This window comes from Neophocaena asiaeorientalis, unplaced genomic scaffold (assembly GCF_003031525.2).
Source record: "Neophocaena asiaeorientalis asiaeorientalis breed wild unplaced genomic scaffold, Neophocaena_asiaeorientalis_V1.1 scaffold140, whole genome shotgun sequence".
NCBI classification, from domain to species: Eukaryota; Metazoa; Chordata; class Mammalia; order Artiodactyla; family Phocoenidae; genus Neophocaena; species Neophocaena asiaeorientalis.
In genome coordinates this window covers 228,823-246,610 of record NW_020173729.1, presented here as the reverse complement: position 1 = coordinate 246,610, position 17,788 = coordinate 228,823, and the positions used below count along the sequence as shown (strand labels likewise).

The window sequence follows — 17,788 nt, the reverse complement described above, 5'->3', positions numbered from 1 at the left end:
ATAATCTTACACCTTCTTATTAGGCACATACATTTTAAGGATAGTGATGTCTTCTTGGAGAATTGACCCTCTGTCATTATATAATGCCTCTCTCTATCACTGGTAATTTTTGTTGCTTTGTCTGAAATTCATAGAGCTACTCCAGCTTTCTTCTGATTAATGTTAGCATAGTATATATTCCTCTATTCCTTCACTTCTAATGTCTCTGTGTCTTCATACTTAAAGTAGTAGACACGTATAGTTGGGTCTTGCTTTTTAATCCACTCTGACAGTCCTTGTCTTTTAATCAGAGTATTTAGGCCACTTACATTTAAAGTGATTATTGATAAAGTTGGATTAATATAAACCATACTTGTGACTTTTCTATGTGTTGACCTTGTTTCTTTATTATCTTCCTCTATTCATCTGCCTTCTTTGGTTTTAACTGATCATTATATATGACCCCATTTTCTCTCCTATCTTAGCATATAAACTACAACTTCTCTTTTAAGTAGTTGCCCTAAAGATTGTAATACACATTTATAACGACTACAAGTCTACTTTCAAATAACAGTATACCACCACTTTATGAGCGCTTCAAATACCTTATAACAGAGTATTCCCAATTCCTTCCTCCCATCCGTTAAAGCATTGTTATCATTTATTTCACTTTTCTATAAGGAATGACCAACAAATATTTTGTTGCTGTTATTACTTTGAACAAACTGTTATCTCTTGGATTAATAAAGAATATGAAAAAGAAAAGATTTAATTTTACTTTCATTTATTCCTTCTCTAATACTCTTTTCTGTATACATGTGTATGAATATGAGTTTCCGACATATCATTTTCCTTCTCTGTGAAGCTAGTGACAAATTCCCTCAGTTTTTGTTTGTCTGAGAAAGTCTTCATTCATTTTGACTTTTGAAGTCAATTTTACTGAATACAGAATTCTAAGTAGCTGGGTTTTCATTCTTTCAAAACTTAAGTATTTTATTCCACCCCCTTCTTGCTTGCATGGTTTCTGAATAGAAGGCCTATGTAATTCTTATTCTTGTTCCTTTATTGATAAGGTTTCCCCCTACTTCATTGACTTCTTTCAAGATTTTGTCTTTGATTTTCTATAGTTTCAGTATAACATTCATGGTATAGATTTATTTTTTTGGTATTTATCTCTGAGCTTCCTACATCTGTGGATCAGTGTCTGTCATTAATTTTGGGAACTTCTCTGGCATTATTACTTCAAATATTTCTTCTCTTCCTTTTTCTCTTTCTTCTCCTCTAGCATTCCCATTACATATATGTTCCCCTCTTGTAATTGTCTCATAGTTCCTGGATATTCTGTTTCATCCTTTTCATTTTTTTTCTCTTTCCAATCAGTTTTGTAAGTTTATGTTGTCATATGTTCAAGCTCATTGATTCTTTCATTGGTCGTGTCCAGCCTACTGAAGAGCCCATCAAAGGCATTCTTCATTTCTGTTACAGTGTTTTTTATTTCTAGCATTTTCTTTTGATTCTTTCTTAGAGTTTCCATTTCTTTGCTTATATTACTCATCTCTTCTTGCAGCTTGTCCACTTTTTTCATTTGAATTCTTAGCATATTAATCATAGTTATTTTAAATTCCTGGTCTGATAATTCTAAAATGTCTGCCATATATGAGTCTGGATCTGATGGTTGCTTTGTTCCTTCAGTCTGTATTTACTTTTTTTGCCTTTTAGCATATCTTATAATTTTTTGCTGAAAACTGGACATGATGTATTAGGTAAAAACTGAACTGAAATAGCTAGGCCTTTAGTGTGAGGTTTTATGTTTATCTGGCTAGGAGTTAGGCTGTGTTTACTATTAGCTGTGGTGTCAGATGCTAAATTTTCCTGTAGTGCCCTCATTTTTTCATCTCTCTTGGTTTTTTTCTAGGTTTTCTTAGAGACTCCTTTAATAGGCAGTTCTTTCAGCTGTAATCCTTTGTTATTATTCAGCAGCTCTATTGATGTGGTAATATGGCATGGGGGAAAGGAAGTATTCTGTAGTCCTATGATTAGGTCTGTCTTTTAGTGCACTTGAGATGGATATTTCCCTCCCCTCAGGTTGCTTAGGCTTCAGTAAAACTTCCATAGGTTAGGCTCTGGTAGAAAGTTTCTCTTGAAGGTAGGTCTTGTTAAGGAGAATAAGGAGCTCTGTTGCAAATAAGCTGAACTAATATGTGAAAATTCTCTGAAACTGAAAAAAAAAGTACAATATGTTTTATTATAATGATAGTAATTGTCACAAGCAGCAATAACAAGGGACATGAAAATCTTAGTTTTAAATGTAAGGTTCAATTTATTTTTGTATTTTTGGTTATGATGTGTAGAAATAGTCTAAGTGAAACTCTTTTAAATTAATTTAATCATCTACTTCCAGTTAATACAAAGTGTGAAACTTACAAATTCTGACTGAAGGAACAGACTTTGTTCTAGCAATGAAACATACCTAAAACAAGTCTAGCATAATTTCCAGTTCCATCAAGCTCTGTACATCATGTAAAAATTAACTACAAATACTGATATTATTTTATAACTGAAATATAGATTCTATAGTGTTTGTCACTCTCAAAGACAATTCTTTGGGTCCATTCAACTCCCTCAAAAAGTGTACAGTGAAATCATAACAAAATCACAAAAGCAAGAGTATTATCTTCTTTCCTGTTCTGTCCTATTTAGGTAGTATATATTTTAAAAGTGGTTGGTAGATACAAGGAAGAATGCCTATATATTTCTGAAGTAACTGTGCAAGCAGCAAGAAGAATAGGGTTGTTATATAAATATAGCTTAACAAGTATTTATATACCACTTTTCATGTATTTGTTATCTAAGAGACAGATAAAGTTCTTAAATAAAGGCAGTACCTGAGTAGTTTTGACTATTTTGCATCTTACAGCAATAAAACTGGTGATATTCTCAAATCTCGAAATTTACCTATAGTGTTGAGATTGTGATGCTGAATGGTCGTCTCTCTTAACTAAGTGATTATTTCCTACAGCAGACTGTGGGATTTATGTTGATTATAGTGCTTTATATATTAAGTTCAGTTGTTCAACTAAGAACTTAATTTTGTGCCTTTTGTATGCCTGGGATAGTGATAGTTGATGAGGCAATAGGATGAATATGTTAAGGTTTATGTCATCATTCCAGACTTGTGCGGGAGACAGATACAAAAACATAATTATAATACAACTTGGTAAATGCAGTGATAGAGATATGTACATGGATGGTTCTTAAAATTACCCTATGTTCTGAGAGTGAAATTCCTAAAATTTTAAATTCCTGAAAGCCAATGGTTTACTATACATCAGTTATTAACTCCTCACACTTCATCTAATAACGTCTATTTGGGCAATACAATTCTTGCCGCCTTGTGTATATCATGTAACCACTCCTCCCCTCCTACACACACACACACACACAGACACACACATGCGTGCGCACACAGGTAGTTACAGCTGTACAGGCCAAGGTGATTACCTGATCCTGAGAAACTAATCTTTTAGGCTGGGCTGTGCCAATAAGATACCTGTTGACGGGTAATCTAATCTTATAGTTGAGCACTCCAGCTCTGGAGTCCGATTGGCCTGGATTCTAACTTCTTCACTGGTCATCTATAAGTGTACTTGCCCTGTAGGGTAGTTTTGTTAATTAAGAGAAATAATATTCATAAGCATTTAGCACAGTATTCAGCACATGGTCTCAGTAAATGTTAGTATCATTACAAGACAGAGACTCTAGCTTATCTGAGGGTGAAGACTAAGTTGTAAAATCTTGTAGTCTAAAGCTGATGGCTACAAGATGGGCCCCGAGCAAGAGAGAAGTCAGTTAGCAGAGAGTGTAGCTGACCTGCCCAGACCATGGGGCCACAGAGAGGTAGTAAGAATTGCAGGCTTCCCATTTTCTATAAGATACAGTGTACTTCTTGTTCTGTTTCTTGGCAATTCCCTTATATACTTTCAGTAATGTCCTTTTCACTTGAGCTAACTTGATCAGGTTTCTAGTCCTTGCAACAAGTGACCTTGACTAAAACAGTTCTCAATAAATCCTTTTTTGGTTGTTTGATACTGGTGAGAGCAAGTAGTCATGTACAAGTTTTGTTCTACAAAACCTAACTGTGAGGTACCAATGTCAGAACTCCAGTATCCTTTATTTTATGAATTTTATAATCTATTCTAACCAAGTAAGCAATATCAGCAGGCATAAGTAATATTCTATTCTTCTTCCTTGTATCCTTGTTTCAATGGTGTATCCGCCTCTTATGTCCATACTGCAAGGAAAAGAAATCGTAGTTTGTTAGTACACAAAGAAAAAGCATCCTTTAGAGCCAAATTGTAACATAGACTTATTATATTGTATATATTGTTTCCTGTGCATTGAAGCCTAGGAAGGACATTTTGGGTCATATCGTTGATTCATCCAGTTCAGAACTCTGATATAACAGTAGTCCTCAGTGACATTTTATGGGAGATATAGTTGCCATCCATGATGTCAAGGTCTGAACATTTATATTTTTCCCCAAACGTATCATTTTTGACTTTTATCTTCACTTGGGATATTGAGTTCTGTAAGAATTCTACCTATTGTGTAAAATGGGCTTTATTTTAGTTATTCTCAAAGTACTTTTTTCAAGCACCAATGAAAGGTTCCTAATTCTAAGGTTTGGTGAATACAGCTTGAACACATTATCTAAATCTGTCATGATTTTTATAGGCTTTGAACATATCCCCTCTCAGCTTCATCTTTTCAGATAGAAGAGAATCATCCTCCTGTCATTTGGAAGATCTCCATCCTCTTAAAAAACATCATTTCTTTTTATTCTTGAGAGGTAGTAGTTGAACTGCACAAGTTAATTTATATATAAACACAACTGTGATTTCCCTTTTTATGTATGTTCAACTTAGTAAACTATTGAATTGACTTAAAAATTACTTTGTATCCCCTCTAAAAGTTCTTTCTCTGATATTTTTTAATCTTTCAGAAATTCTTCTGACATGAATAAAGCTAATTATTATAATAATCAAGGCTGAATTTTTTTCTGAAAATACAAAATACTTGTATTTATTTTGTGGTTTATTTTGGATGCCATCATTTATTATACCCTGAATTTTGGATCATATCAACAGGAGTAGATACTTCAGTCAGTTTTATAAGGTCTTTATGAATAAATTGAAATTTGTTTATTTTTATTTATCCCTAAATATACCACTTAAGAAATTAAAGGTGAAAGTATTTTTTAAGGACAGAAGTATTTTAGATTGTAGAATATGTTTTGCTTTAATGTTTAATAGTTGAAAATAAGTATGTAAATAGGTAATAGGGAGAATGGTTTACAAATTTAATAATCTCTTTATAATAACTTTGCTTCCTGATTCTTTGTTCTAAAGTAGGCTATTTCTTCTTCATGGAAAGCTTATTGTATCATTATTAGGAAATAAGACTGTCATAGGTTGTCTAATTCATATTTTCTCTTTACAATCAAATTGTGAAGGTATTATTAACTGTTAACCATGAGCTTTAAATTGACTAAAAAGCACCTTAATTATTTCATACAAATAATTTAAATTTGAGGTCAGCTGTCTAGCTATTATTTTTGTTTCTTATGGGATCCCAGTGTGAATCCAAAATAACAATGAATGAAATTGTTTTGTTAAGCCATAATTCATGGCTTCTAATAGCTTTATATGGGTACACATGATAACTGTTTGAAGTTTTTATATCCTTTACTTAATATTAATTTCTAGATCCAGTGCACTCTGTAGAGAGAGATCTGTACCTTACACATGGGAGTTCCATTACCTCTTCCTTTGGCTATTTAAACTCACACTTGGAGCCTGGCCCCCTCCCACCTCTGTTTTTCATTACAGGAGGAGTCACTTTGGCTTTCTCTGAAACTTAAAGGTAATGGAGTAGGGTTGGAGTAAGACTTTAAACTCTGGAATCAGAATGTCTAAGTTCAGCTCCTATTTCTGAATGCTAGCCGGGTGGCCTTGAACAGACTGGGTTAACTTCGTCTGTAAAATGAGTACTCACCTCATAAAGACTTTGTAGCCTAATTGGGATAATGTATGGAAAATGTTTAGTGTAGTACCTAGCATATAGTTGGTGTTCAGCAAATGTTAGCTCTTAATTCAAGATGCTAATAGAGAGGTGAGGTGGGGAGGGGGTGGACGCAGGAGCTGTGTTAGAAGTGGCTTATAGCATGCGTGATTGACAAGGAGTAAAGCATATGGAAAGAACAGACTCTGGACCCGTATCCGTGCCAGAATCCTTATCAGTCGAGATGAAGATAGGATTATGATAAATGGTGGCCTCTGATTTAGAGATCTACCAGGTAAGACTTTGTGGCTTATTGATAGATAACTATCTACAGGTTGAAAAATATGTTGCATGTAATAAGAAATAGTAGGAATCTTCTTGGCAAAGGAGTGATAGACATATTCCTTTGCAAATTCTAGTGTAGATTCTAAAGAAGGTTGTGGCTGTGCAGTCCCTGCATAAACGAAAAGTGTCATGGGAGCCATCGTGTGAAGTATCAAACCTGTAAAAAGTATTATCTTTTTTAAGCAGTAATAATCAAAAGACTACTCTCCATCTCAGACTTCTCCTCTTTACTCTGTTTGCTATGTTTATCTTCCTCCTCCCTCCCCTTTCCATGCTCCATTAATTAAAGTTTCATGCCTTTTGCCTCGTAGTTCTTTTTCTTTATTTATGGATATCCCCTGCTCTTCCTCCATTTAAACCAGAATGGGTAAAATATAACCATTTTTTGAATAATGTCTTTATAGTATTTTTCTCAGCTCTGCCACCAGAGGCTGTAGATTGTAAAGTACTAGCTCTCTTTCTAGAGATCTAATACAACCCAGAAGAGGAGAAATGAGGGAGGAACAGGTGACTTATACCAGATTGGAGCCTCAGTGACAGCAGGAGCTGTGGCTTGTCATGTAAAGCTGTACCCCATTGCCCATCTGTTTTCTTCCACAGTGGAGGAGGAGGCAGCTGGGAAAGAAGACATACTCTGCAGTCTGAGGTGGCAGCAGGAGCTAAAGATGGGCATGATGGCAGGGTGACTCTTGGAGCTGCTGGTACTTTATGGATTGGTCTAGCATACAATATGAGGGAGGTTTGATGTTCCAGTCCCTATTTTAGTAGGCCAAGATATTTGTCTGTTTTATCAGTGCTTTAGCATGGTGCCACACTTAATTTGTCTTCTCTCCTCACATCCCACAAAAGTCTTAACTATTTTGTTATTATCTCCTTCTTCCAAAATGACTGTATGTTCATTTTCTTCTCTCATGGAATATCCAGAATTTCTTGTTGTAATTCTTGTATCTTAGGGTATTAGGATGGACCTTTACCCAATCATCAAGGAACCCTAATTAGGCCTTCCTGATTAACATAATTGGAAGCTAACAGCATAAGAATTACAAGTAGCTGTAAATCCAGCATGAAATATCACATTCCTAACTCTCCAAGTGTTTGCTAACCACAGAGGCAACTATAAAATTCCCCCAAAGCAGAAGGGAATGCAGCATGCCAACTGACAGCTCTATCCAGTGAGATCCTGACAGCGCACCTGCTCACTCCGTCACCTCTTGCAGGGATTCTCAAGGAATGAAAGGCTGGTATTACCATGAGGTCCTTCCTCCTGGCTATTTCTTTCAAGGAGACATGACATGTGATGAAAGAATAAGAGGAATATGAGAATGGAATTGTGATTTTTTTTTTTTTTTACAAGAATGGGGGAAAGAAAGGTTGGGGTTTGGCTCTTCGCTAAATTTGATGATATTAAGCCTTGTCTTTGTTTCTACTGCTTTCCATTCCTCCACTCTCTTGTTTCTTACCAATGAGAAAAGCTGTTCAAGGATTCCTTGGGATCCTTGGGGTTAGTAGGAGGTTCTAAGTTAGGAGAAAGTATTACTAAGAAACAAACAACAAACTCCCCTAAAATCTCTAGCCATGGAGTTACAGGGCCTGCGTAATCTGAATGATCAAAGAAACTATTGGCAGCATCCCCTTTATGAGCAAGCTGTCTGTGGACTGTCTGGAACCTCTTGGCAAAGTAACACATATGTATATAAAAGTTAAATGACTAAATTTGTTTCAGAAACATTAAGAATGACTGCAGGAAACCTTCTGTTTAGTGGTACAGAGCAAACAAATATCTTTGGTCTTTTTTCTTTTGACACTGTCCTGCCTACTTTATCCTGAACTGCATAATTCACTAAGTTATTACATATTTTCCATTAGCTATTCTTTCAGTCCTCAATCCAGAGTCAAGTCTGTCAGAATATCATTGAGGTCAATGAACCATGAGTCTGGTTGCTTTTGCAAGGCATTTCTGTTGCTAGTAAAAGAAGGAAGCACCTCATAAGAATGCTGCACAGTCGTTCCCACAGTGTGATATGCTAATTCTTAAGAATGTTGCTAACACTGCAGTGTGTTTCATGTGATTGAATTTAGAACTTTTCACTCAATTGGTTCAAGGCTTCAAACTGGCAGTAATAACAGTCTTTTGAGTTGTTGCTTAAGTAGAGCAGTGATGGAATTCATGTGGCAGGTGACAGTTGTTCATTCAAGTTCAGGAAGAGATCTCTATCGGCCGCAGTGGTTCAAAAACAAAAGGAAAGTAGCCCAGATGTTCACTTTTTAATAGTGTATCTTTCCTTCATAATTTAAATGAGAACAGAGCTCAGTCATTAAATGAGGATATAAATATTAATGTCATCATGTTAAAAACCAAAAGGACAGAGCTCACACATTTATGTGATTTTTTTTTTTTTTTTTTTTTTTTTTAAACGGCCATCTATAAATCAAGTAAAATCAAGAAAGCTCCCCCGTGCCTCTAGAGGTCTCACCACAGCTAGTTAACTTTTGGTCTTTTACCCTTGCCTCCTCTAACAAGTCTCAGAGAGTTGAGTGAGAATTTAGTCAGTCATATTTGGCCACACAGTGGCAAAGAAAATGTAAATCCCAAAAGTCCAGATAGTCTTTGTGGATATAATTTAATCATACAAAGTCCTTGCTGTAATATGAGCAGGAAGTATTACTACTAGTTTAGACAACGTACTGCTATTCTGTACTTTCAGTATAGCACAGAATTTTGGTCAAGTTAGTGATGATAGAATATCAGAACTTTCAGATAATCAGAGTTGCTGTTCACTCTTTTATTGCCTATGGTAAACAGTATGAATAAGATTTGCTTTGGGTGTGTATCTTATATCTCCTTATCTGGTATATTTGGGAGTATATCTTTGGCTCACTGAAATGGGGCACTTTGATATATTTTTCAGAGAATATGATATTTTGGCAAGTAATCTCTTCCTGGACTAAACAATAGCCAGATTCTTGAGAATTGTTCAGCAGAACTGATCCCGGGATACAGAACTAACATTTTTTGAGAATTACTGTGTGTCAGGCATTGTGCTCAGCTTTCTCCATGCAGTATCTCATCCTCAAAATAACTTGATGAGTAAGATACTATTATTAACCCCATTTTACAGATGAGAAATGTGCTATTATCAATGCCATTTTCCAGATGAAGAAACAGGGGTGAAGTGAAATATAACTTATCCAAGGTCACACAACTGTTAAGTGATAAAGGATTTGAACTCCAATTTTTATAATTCCAAAGCCCATACTCTTAATCACTGTGCACTACAGTCAAGGAAGGTACTGTATGAATGAGCATTTGCCTTACTTTGTTTTTTTTTGATGTCTTTCCCTGCTCCAGCCTCAAATAGGGTCATGAATCCCAGCAGTTGACACAGTCTTTGGAATGGCTATTGGATGTGATGGCACCTAGCAGCTATAACCATTCAAGGCAACCCTTAGGTAGAGAATTAAAACTTCATTCTACTGCTCTGTACTTATTTGGAGGAAGCCAGGACCTATGTGGGTACTGAGGGAAATCTTAAGAGTCCTGAGTCCAAAAAATAGACAGCTTTTCCGGTTCAGAATCACCAAAAAGTTACTAATAACTCCCACCAAGTGAATTTAAGTTCTAGATAGTGATGTCTTATTGAAGATTTTTCTCAACTGGCAACCCTCTTCCAAACCTCTCTGCCTTGACAATTCTGAGCTCTATGAATTCTGTTTTTAGGAGAGTTCCCCCTCCTGAGTGCTGCTTCTCTCACAAGACAGTAAATACAGAAGAAATCTTATGCACTGGGACCCAAAATCTTTCTATCCTTGAAACATTTTTCATTATAGCAGAACCCATTCATTTATGGTGGATATTAAGCTTCTCAAGCCCTTTCTATTGAGTCTTTGGAAGACTAATAATTCTAATTGACTAGCTGCAGGGCTGGTGTCTCTGACTTAATGTTACATGAAATGATGACAGAGTAGTGCTTTTAAATGGGGCTCTCATGAATTGACTAGCAGGGAAGAGGGCTCTTCTAAAGGTACTTGCCTGTAACTGTGGAGATTATCCCTTTCAAAGAGCTACCTATGCTCCTGCCAGAGCTGCCCTCAGCAAATGACCTGATAAAAGAGGATTATCCACAAGAGAGGTAGTCTTGAATATGAGATAATTAATAATGACCGAATCAATTCAAGTTGAACTGGGCAGTCAGTTGTGTAATGCCCGGGCTAGTTTGCACTGGTTCTTTACAGATGAATAGTGCTGACTTACGTATGATTTGTACCTCTGAAACGTTCTCTTGCTAGAAGGTTGATGCGGTGCTTTTTTTTTTTTTTTAACCAACACTAGAGTCCTCTTAGAGTGGCAGGGCACTCTTGATTGGTCAATAGGGCCATACTTTTAAATGCTTTTTAAAAATTTACGTTCCAGAAAGCAGAAGGTAATACAAGTAGTGGAGTAAACACTAGAGTCTGATCATTAGCTGTATTACCGTTGAGAAGTTCTCTTAACCTCTCTTAGTCTATTTCTTCTGGAAAATGAGGCAGTTTAAATAAATCTGTGTTTCCCAAATTCTGAAACCTACCACACAGATTACTAGAGGTGACTTTAGGTGGCATATGTGATAATGTCAGGTGGTTTTCTGATAAAACATTAAAATGAACATTGAATCTCATACCTGAGAGAGTTATTCCTTGTTCAGTCTTTCTGATTATATCAGTCTCGATTTGATCTCAAGATATCTTTAATAGTTCTTTAACACTGGATAGTTGTTTGGGGATGGAGGTAGGCGGGGGCAGATACTGTGGATCGTTTATTCCTCAAAAATCTCTATAGAAGCGAAGTTAATTCCATTCCTTAGAAGGGAAAAGTACAGAAGTGCTTTTTTGCTCTGTCTACCTCATTTCACCTCTACTTGGAAGGAAAGTCCTGTGTTATACAACTGGTGAGTTAAGAGGAAGAACCAAACATGTGAGGTCAAGCCCTTTCTGGCTCCTCTCTTGATGTGGCGCATTCTCAGAAGACACGCTCCTCCGCCACCATGTGCATAGAAGGCCTTTGTTGACAAACTCTGCTTAAGACTGGGTGGGAACTATTAGGAAACCCATGAGACCATCAATCCAGAACACAAAACTGCGTTCTCCAGTTCATCTTTATTGGTAATCAGGCTGATATTTTGATTGCCTTTTTATTCCTCTCTCTGCTTTTCATTTGGTTTCAAACTCATAGGAGATATAAAGGGAGAGGCAATTATCACCCCTTAAAACCTCACTAATAATCTTTTTTAATATAAATCTGACTTGAGCTCAGAGCTCTTTATAAGCAATAGTATCTATATAGAGTTTAATAACGTGGTTTGTTTTTAGTGAAGTTATATTTTTAGTTACCATCTATAAAATAAATCAATTTAAGTTTTAAAAAGTGAATTTTTAAAACATTAAATAGTACAGATGGTATATGGATATGGGGAGAATCGCAAAGGTGGTACTTAAATGACTGAAGTTTAGAAAACACTGAATAAGCTTACCTCTAGGATCTCGTCCAGATTTAAATTCTTTTGAATGTGTATTCCAACAGAATAAAAAATGTTATGTGGTAAACCAAGTAAAAGAAAAGACCTTCTAACATAGTGTGTACTATGTAATTATCTTTCATTTTGAAATGTATCATTATTGAGGAGGCTAAACATCCATGCTATGACAGTTTTTTTCATTTATAAATATGAATACCCCTTTCTTAATATTCTACTAGGCAGCTGAGTATTGATATGTTTTGGGTAGCATGTTTGTTGGTGATGATGGTTTGTTTTATTTTGTTTGTTTTTCTTTCACCAAAAGCAGTCTAGTTCTGGGTGAGGTTTTTGGACTGGAAATCTTGACAGGCAGGAACCATGTCATCACTCTATACTCTGCCTAGTACAGAGTTTGATATAGTAGTATTCAGTAAATATTTGAATGAATGAATGAATAAAAGAGTCAATAAAAATAAACTGAGTTCTGTGTCTTGAAGGTACAAGCATAGTTTTCATTTCTGAAATGAAATAGTCAATAGGGCTAGCTGTACAGAAGTTTGAGGTCTTAGGACAATTAGAAGGTAATACTTTCACATGAATGAAGTTTGGAGCTAGTTACATGGAACATTTAGAATAACCTTTTCAGGAAGTAATCACAAAAAGAAGGTAGCCGTACTAATTTTGCTTTCGTTTATGGTTGTATATGAGAAGCTAGGATCTTTCCCTCTTTGTTTTTTATTAAAAAAAGAGCTACCTTTCTTCCTCTCTCATACATGTACTACTTATCATCTCCACATCAGGGAAAGCACCCCAATTTTCCTTGCCTTAGGGAGACTATTAGAGCTTAATTTAAAATGCAGCTCATTCTTTGCCCACACACTCTTAATTACAGTTTCTCATCTGATAAAGGGGCCCAACTCTTTCTTAACTGGCATGCTAGACAACTGAAATACTGGCGGTAAATTTGTTTATTCCCTCAGCAAATGTCATGTTTCAAGGGCTTTGTTCTAAGACTCCTGAAATGAGTTTTATATATCAGAGAGAGAGAGAATATTAACCAGAAGTTTTTAATTATTAGTTATACTGACTTTCTAATAACTATGCAATTGGTTTGAGTGATCACATACCCAGATCATGTAATTTATTTTAAAATACTTTTCGTATATGTAGAAAAACAGAAGTTAAGGACTGTGTTTCATTCTGGTGGATACATTTTAAACGTATGCTAGGTCTGTTCTCTACAAGTACATTCTTCCTTTGACAGTCCGGTGTTAAACTGTGGTTCTAATTTATTATGTACAATGACAACATCTTAACTGGAGTTATTTTGTACGTTCAGGTTAATACTTTTTGTTATTGAAAATTTAAGTCAGTACGTTTTATACTTGTGAAAGCTTTCTGCCTGGTATCTTTGTGTTTTCTAGTTATTACTATGTGGTCTTTAGTATGTGACGTAAACTCTAAGGATGCTGTCTATCACATTTTGGTTTGTTCTCATTGCATTATAAAGTTGATAGAACAGCAGTAACATTAATGGTATATAGAAGTTGGGTTTTTAAACCAATCGTCATCTACAGAAATTCTCTATCTCTGTTCTAACTTTAAATTTAAAATATCCAGGTAAACAATCAACACAGATTCTATTCATCATCATTGAGAATATAATAGGTCTAATTTTGGCCAAGAAAAAAAAAATACTTTAGAACTATCCATTTTTTTTCTTCAAAAGAGAGAGATGCTTGCCTTAAAATTGTAATCTTTGGATATCTCTGGAGTCATTGTGGTCTGTCATGAAAGTATGCAAGAGCCATTTGCTATAATGGCAAGCTGGAAGTTTTGAGAACACTATGTCTAATTCAAACACAACAATTATAGGTTCCACATCTAAGTGATATCATACAATATTTGTCCTTCTCTGAACAGCAGAAGTAACACAACATTGTAAATCAACTGTACTCCAATAAAAATTTTTAAAAAGCAATTATAAAAAACAGAACCTTTGCCTAGGGAGCCATGTCCACTGGCAATATGGTTATTCTCTGATTAGATGCTTTGAGTGCCGGATACCATTCTTTTTTTTTTTTTTTATCTTTATTGGATTATAATTGCTTTACAATGTTGTATTAGTTTCTGCTGTACAACAAAGTGAATCAGCTATATGTACACATATCTCCCCCTCCCTCTTGAGCCTCCATCCCACCCCTCTATTACTCAGCCATAAAAAGGAACGAAATTGAGTCATTTGTAGTGATGTGGATGGACCTAGAGACTGTCATACAGAGTGAAGTAAGTCAGAAAGAGAAAAAAAGAGTACCATATATTAACGCACGTATGTGGAACCTAGAAAAATGGATACCATCGTTGTCTGGGGTGTGAAGAAAAGGCCATGAACTTGAGGGGCAGTCCAACCTGAATGTGAAATTCAGCTCTGTCGCTTTTACTCTGGTATCTAGGGCAAGTTACTTAACTTCCTCTGTAAAATGAAAATTATAATACTTCTTTAGAGTTTCTGTGAAGATAAAAGCACCCAGAGTGAGTTCTTGTCAAATGGTAGTTGTACAAGGAATACAATGTGGTGATGATACGTTTTGATGTTCCCTCAGGTGAAGTAAAGGACAAAAATGTTCAGGTGGTTGAGCTCCCCATTGTAGACAGTCTTCATCCTCGTCCTCCATATTTACCCCTGGCTGTACCGGAAGACCTTGCAGATCGACTTGTACGAGTCCATGGTGATCCTGCAGTGTGGTGGGTGTCCCAGTTTGTCAAATACTTGATCCGCCCCCAACCTTGGCTGGAAAAAGAAATAGAAGAGGCCACCAAGAAGCTAGGCTTCAAACATCCAGTTATTGGGTAAGAACCTGATTTGTTCCTCCTAAAAGGGATATGTAGTAGCAGGGATACATACCTTTACAATACAGTGTGAACTTTACAAGATATAGTATGACTTTCATAGCCCCACCCAAAAACAGAGGTTCCAGAGTTCACCTTAGGCCACAGGGAGATTATTCTTCCTTTGTTCATTTAGAACAGCTGAGTCATCATAATTCAGTCACCCTTAATCATTTGTTCATTTATTCATTCAACAAATATATAAAACCATATTTCTGAAATTAACAATCTCTCCTGGGGAAACCTGCAAAATCTTATTTTGTTGGGAGTATTTTAGATGCTATACATGACTCCTGTCTTACTCTAACAGGGCTACGAGATGAAGCTCTCATATTTATAGCTTTTCTATTGCACCTTATTCTTCCCTGGTGATTCTTTTGCATTTTTGATGTTCTTTTTTCTGTTTTGTTTTGAAAGCTACTTTGAGAATAAAGATATCATTAGTAATGTAAGATAATGTTAAAATTATTGTTTAAAGTTATCTCTTGGCCCACTTGGGAGTTATCATGTATATATGTACAGTCTCATGCTTATGTTAAGGGAGATATATCAGGAAATCCTGGAAGCAAAAATAAATCCAAAAGAGCATCTTTGCTCACAAGCATGTGCTCCTATACCCATACATAAAAAGTTGTGGTATAAGGAGTTTTCCTGGGTCCTGATGCCAGATTTCACACCACGGGAAATGTTCTTTGCCTAATGGGAAGAATACTAGACTGAGAGTTAAGTGACCTCAGTAATATTCCTGGCTTTTCCCTAATTCTGGGCCAAGTTACTTAATAATAGTATTATTGAGCTTTGATTTGTTTTCCATCTGTAAAATAGGGAAGGCAATACCTGCCCTAAAAATGATGATGTGATAATATAAGGATGAAAAAGGATTTTAGTTCTGTGGGAAAAAATACACTGTAAAATATTATTACCTTTCAGAGAGACTGATGATGCTTAAGTAATTCCTGAAAATAGATTTGTAGGCTAGACTATGGCATTCTGCAGCTTCTATTGTCTGTAATAAAGTCAGCTATTGGTTAATATTAGTACATGTGTTGATTCATTCACTTATCTGCAGAATGTTTATTGAATACTTGCTACTGTGGGGGACAGAGGTTAAATTTTTTTTTAATGGATCCTTCTAACTCCTCACAGTCCATGGGAAAAGAGACTTACACAACTAACATTATATGAGCAGAATGTGATAAATGCCCTGAGAGAAAGCATAAAAAATTTTATGAGAGGTCGAGGGAGGGGAAATGCACTTCCATTTCCCAAGAAAGGACCAAGAAAGGCTTCATAGCTGCAATGTTTGAACAGGATCTTGGAAGATCCTGTTAGATACTACTACAGGATAGTAGATACTACTACTATCCTGAAGATACTACTACACTGTAGTAGTTACATTACCAAAATAACTTCAACTGCATTATCTCATTGATCCTGTAACACAATCCTGTGATGTGGGCAGAGGTAACCATTTTACAGGTGAGGAAACTAAGGAAAGAAAATCTCTTCCCAAAGTTCCAGAGTTTATAAAGGCAAAACCAGGACTTACACCTGCTTAACTTTGTCTGGACTTGCTGTAGTTCTATGTACCAGAAAGCTACCCTCATTAATTTTTCATGGAGTATCCACCACATTGAGAATTGGCCAAATATAGAAACTTGAAGTACCGCAGACAGCTAAGTTATTTGCACACTTAAGTAGTGTGCTGTAATGAAAGAGGGGTGCATTAGAGTTCAAGAATCTGGGGGTCCAATCTGGTTTCCACCACTAACAAGTTATGTGACTTTGGACAACTTACTTGGTCATTCTGGGCCTTCATTAATTGTCACTCTTTTTTCATTTATTAAAACAAAACAAAAGAAAATGCTAGGTTAGATAGTAGTATCTAAGGTTTCTACTTACACAATACTAAACAGTTAGATTTTTGTGTCTGCCCATCATCCATTCATTCATTCATTTGTTGTGTTTGGTGCAATTGGGAATAAATAAAACCAGATTCCTTGCCCTGGAGGAGCTTTGATAGATAGTGAAAATCAGGCAAGTACACAAATAACTTTTACTTTTGTAAAGACTGGGTTAAAATGTATGTGAAAGAAACCAGCCTCCCTTTGCCTTATATTGTCATTTTGTTCCCTGAAATATCTTCAGAGACATCAGTTTCTTTAACTGTCAGATGAAATAGTTACATTAAACCAAATGACTTCTAATATCCTTCACAGGCCTAACATTCTGATTCTTCATAAAAATTCCATTAAGGTCCTCTCTCAAATTATTGGTCCAGGCCTAATTTCAGGAATACTTGGAAAATCGAGAAGATTGCCTAGTAGTACTCTGCCACTATGTCAAATGCTCCTCTTCCTTTGATTTTTCCTCCTTGTTCTAGCTCTCCTTTGTTTTTATCTTTATTTTCATACTCCTACCCCGTTTCTTCCCTGTTTCTTAGTCTTCATATGTATAGAAGTTACTGACCCCTGTTCTAAATAGTAGAGCTAAAGCAAGAACACAGTAAAATCAGAGCTTCAAATAGTGTTTCTTCTCATGAAACTTTTCATTGAAATTCAGTGGAATTGTTCTTTCTGCCCTATCTCGTCTCCATGGAACACAGTGAACAATTCCAAATTTCCTGAGAGAAGCAGTGACTAAGAAGAACGTGGGAAGGAAAAGATGATACGATAGGTGTTCATACGATAGTATTCACATCTGGACTATCACCTGAAATGCAAAGGAAAGAACAGCCACGAAGATGTCAGAGTAACTCCAGTGAAGTTAAACCCTCACTCCAGATACATAATAAAAAGCTGGGGGCTTCCCTGGTGGCGCAGTGGTTGAGAGTCCGCCTGCCAATGCAGGGGACACGGGTTCGCGCCCCAGTCCAGGAAGATCCCACATACTGCGGAGCGGCTGGGCCCGTGAGCCGCTGAGCCTGTGCTCCGCAATGGGAGAGGCCACAACAGTGAGAGGCCCGCGTACTGCCAAAAACAAACAAAAAAAAAAAAAAAAAAAAAGCAGGCCCCTGGCTTTAC

General features: G+C 36.2%; 1 protein-coding gene across 7 annotated transcripts in view; it reads left to right on the top strand.

The window, feature by feature from the left end:
* The window catches only part of FUT8 (fucosyltransferase 8), a 321,926-nt gene that overhangs the window by 284,088 nt on the left and 20,050 nt on the right, over nt 1-17,788 (top strand). For all 7 annotated transcript variants that reach the window (XM_024750842.1, XM_024750839.1, XM_024750841.1 and 4 more), the window contains one exon: nt 14,480-14,726. In XM_024750842.1, coding sequence (XP_024606610.1) covers nt 14,480-14,726 — 247 coding nt within the window. The remainder of the gene's footprint in view (nt 1-14,479; nt 14,727-17,788) is intronic.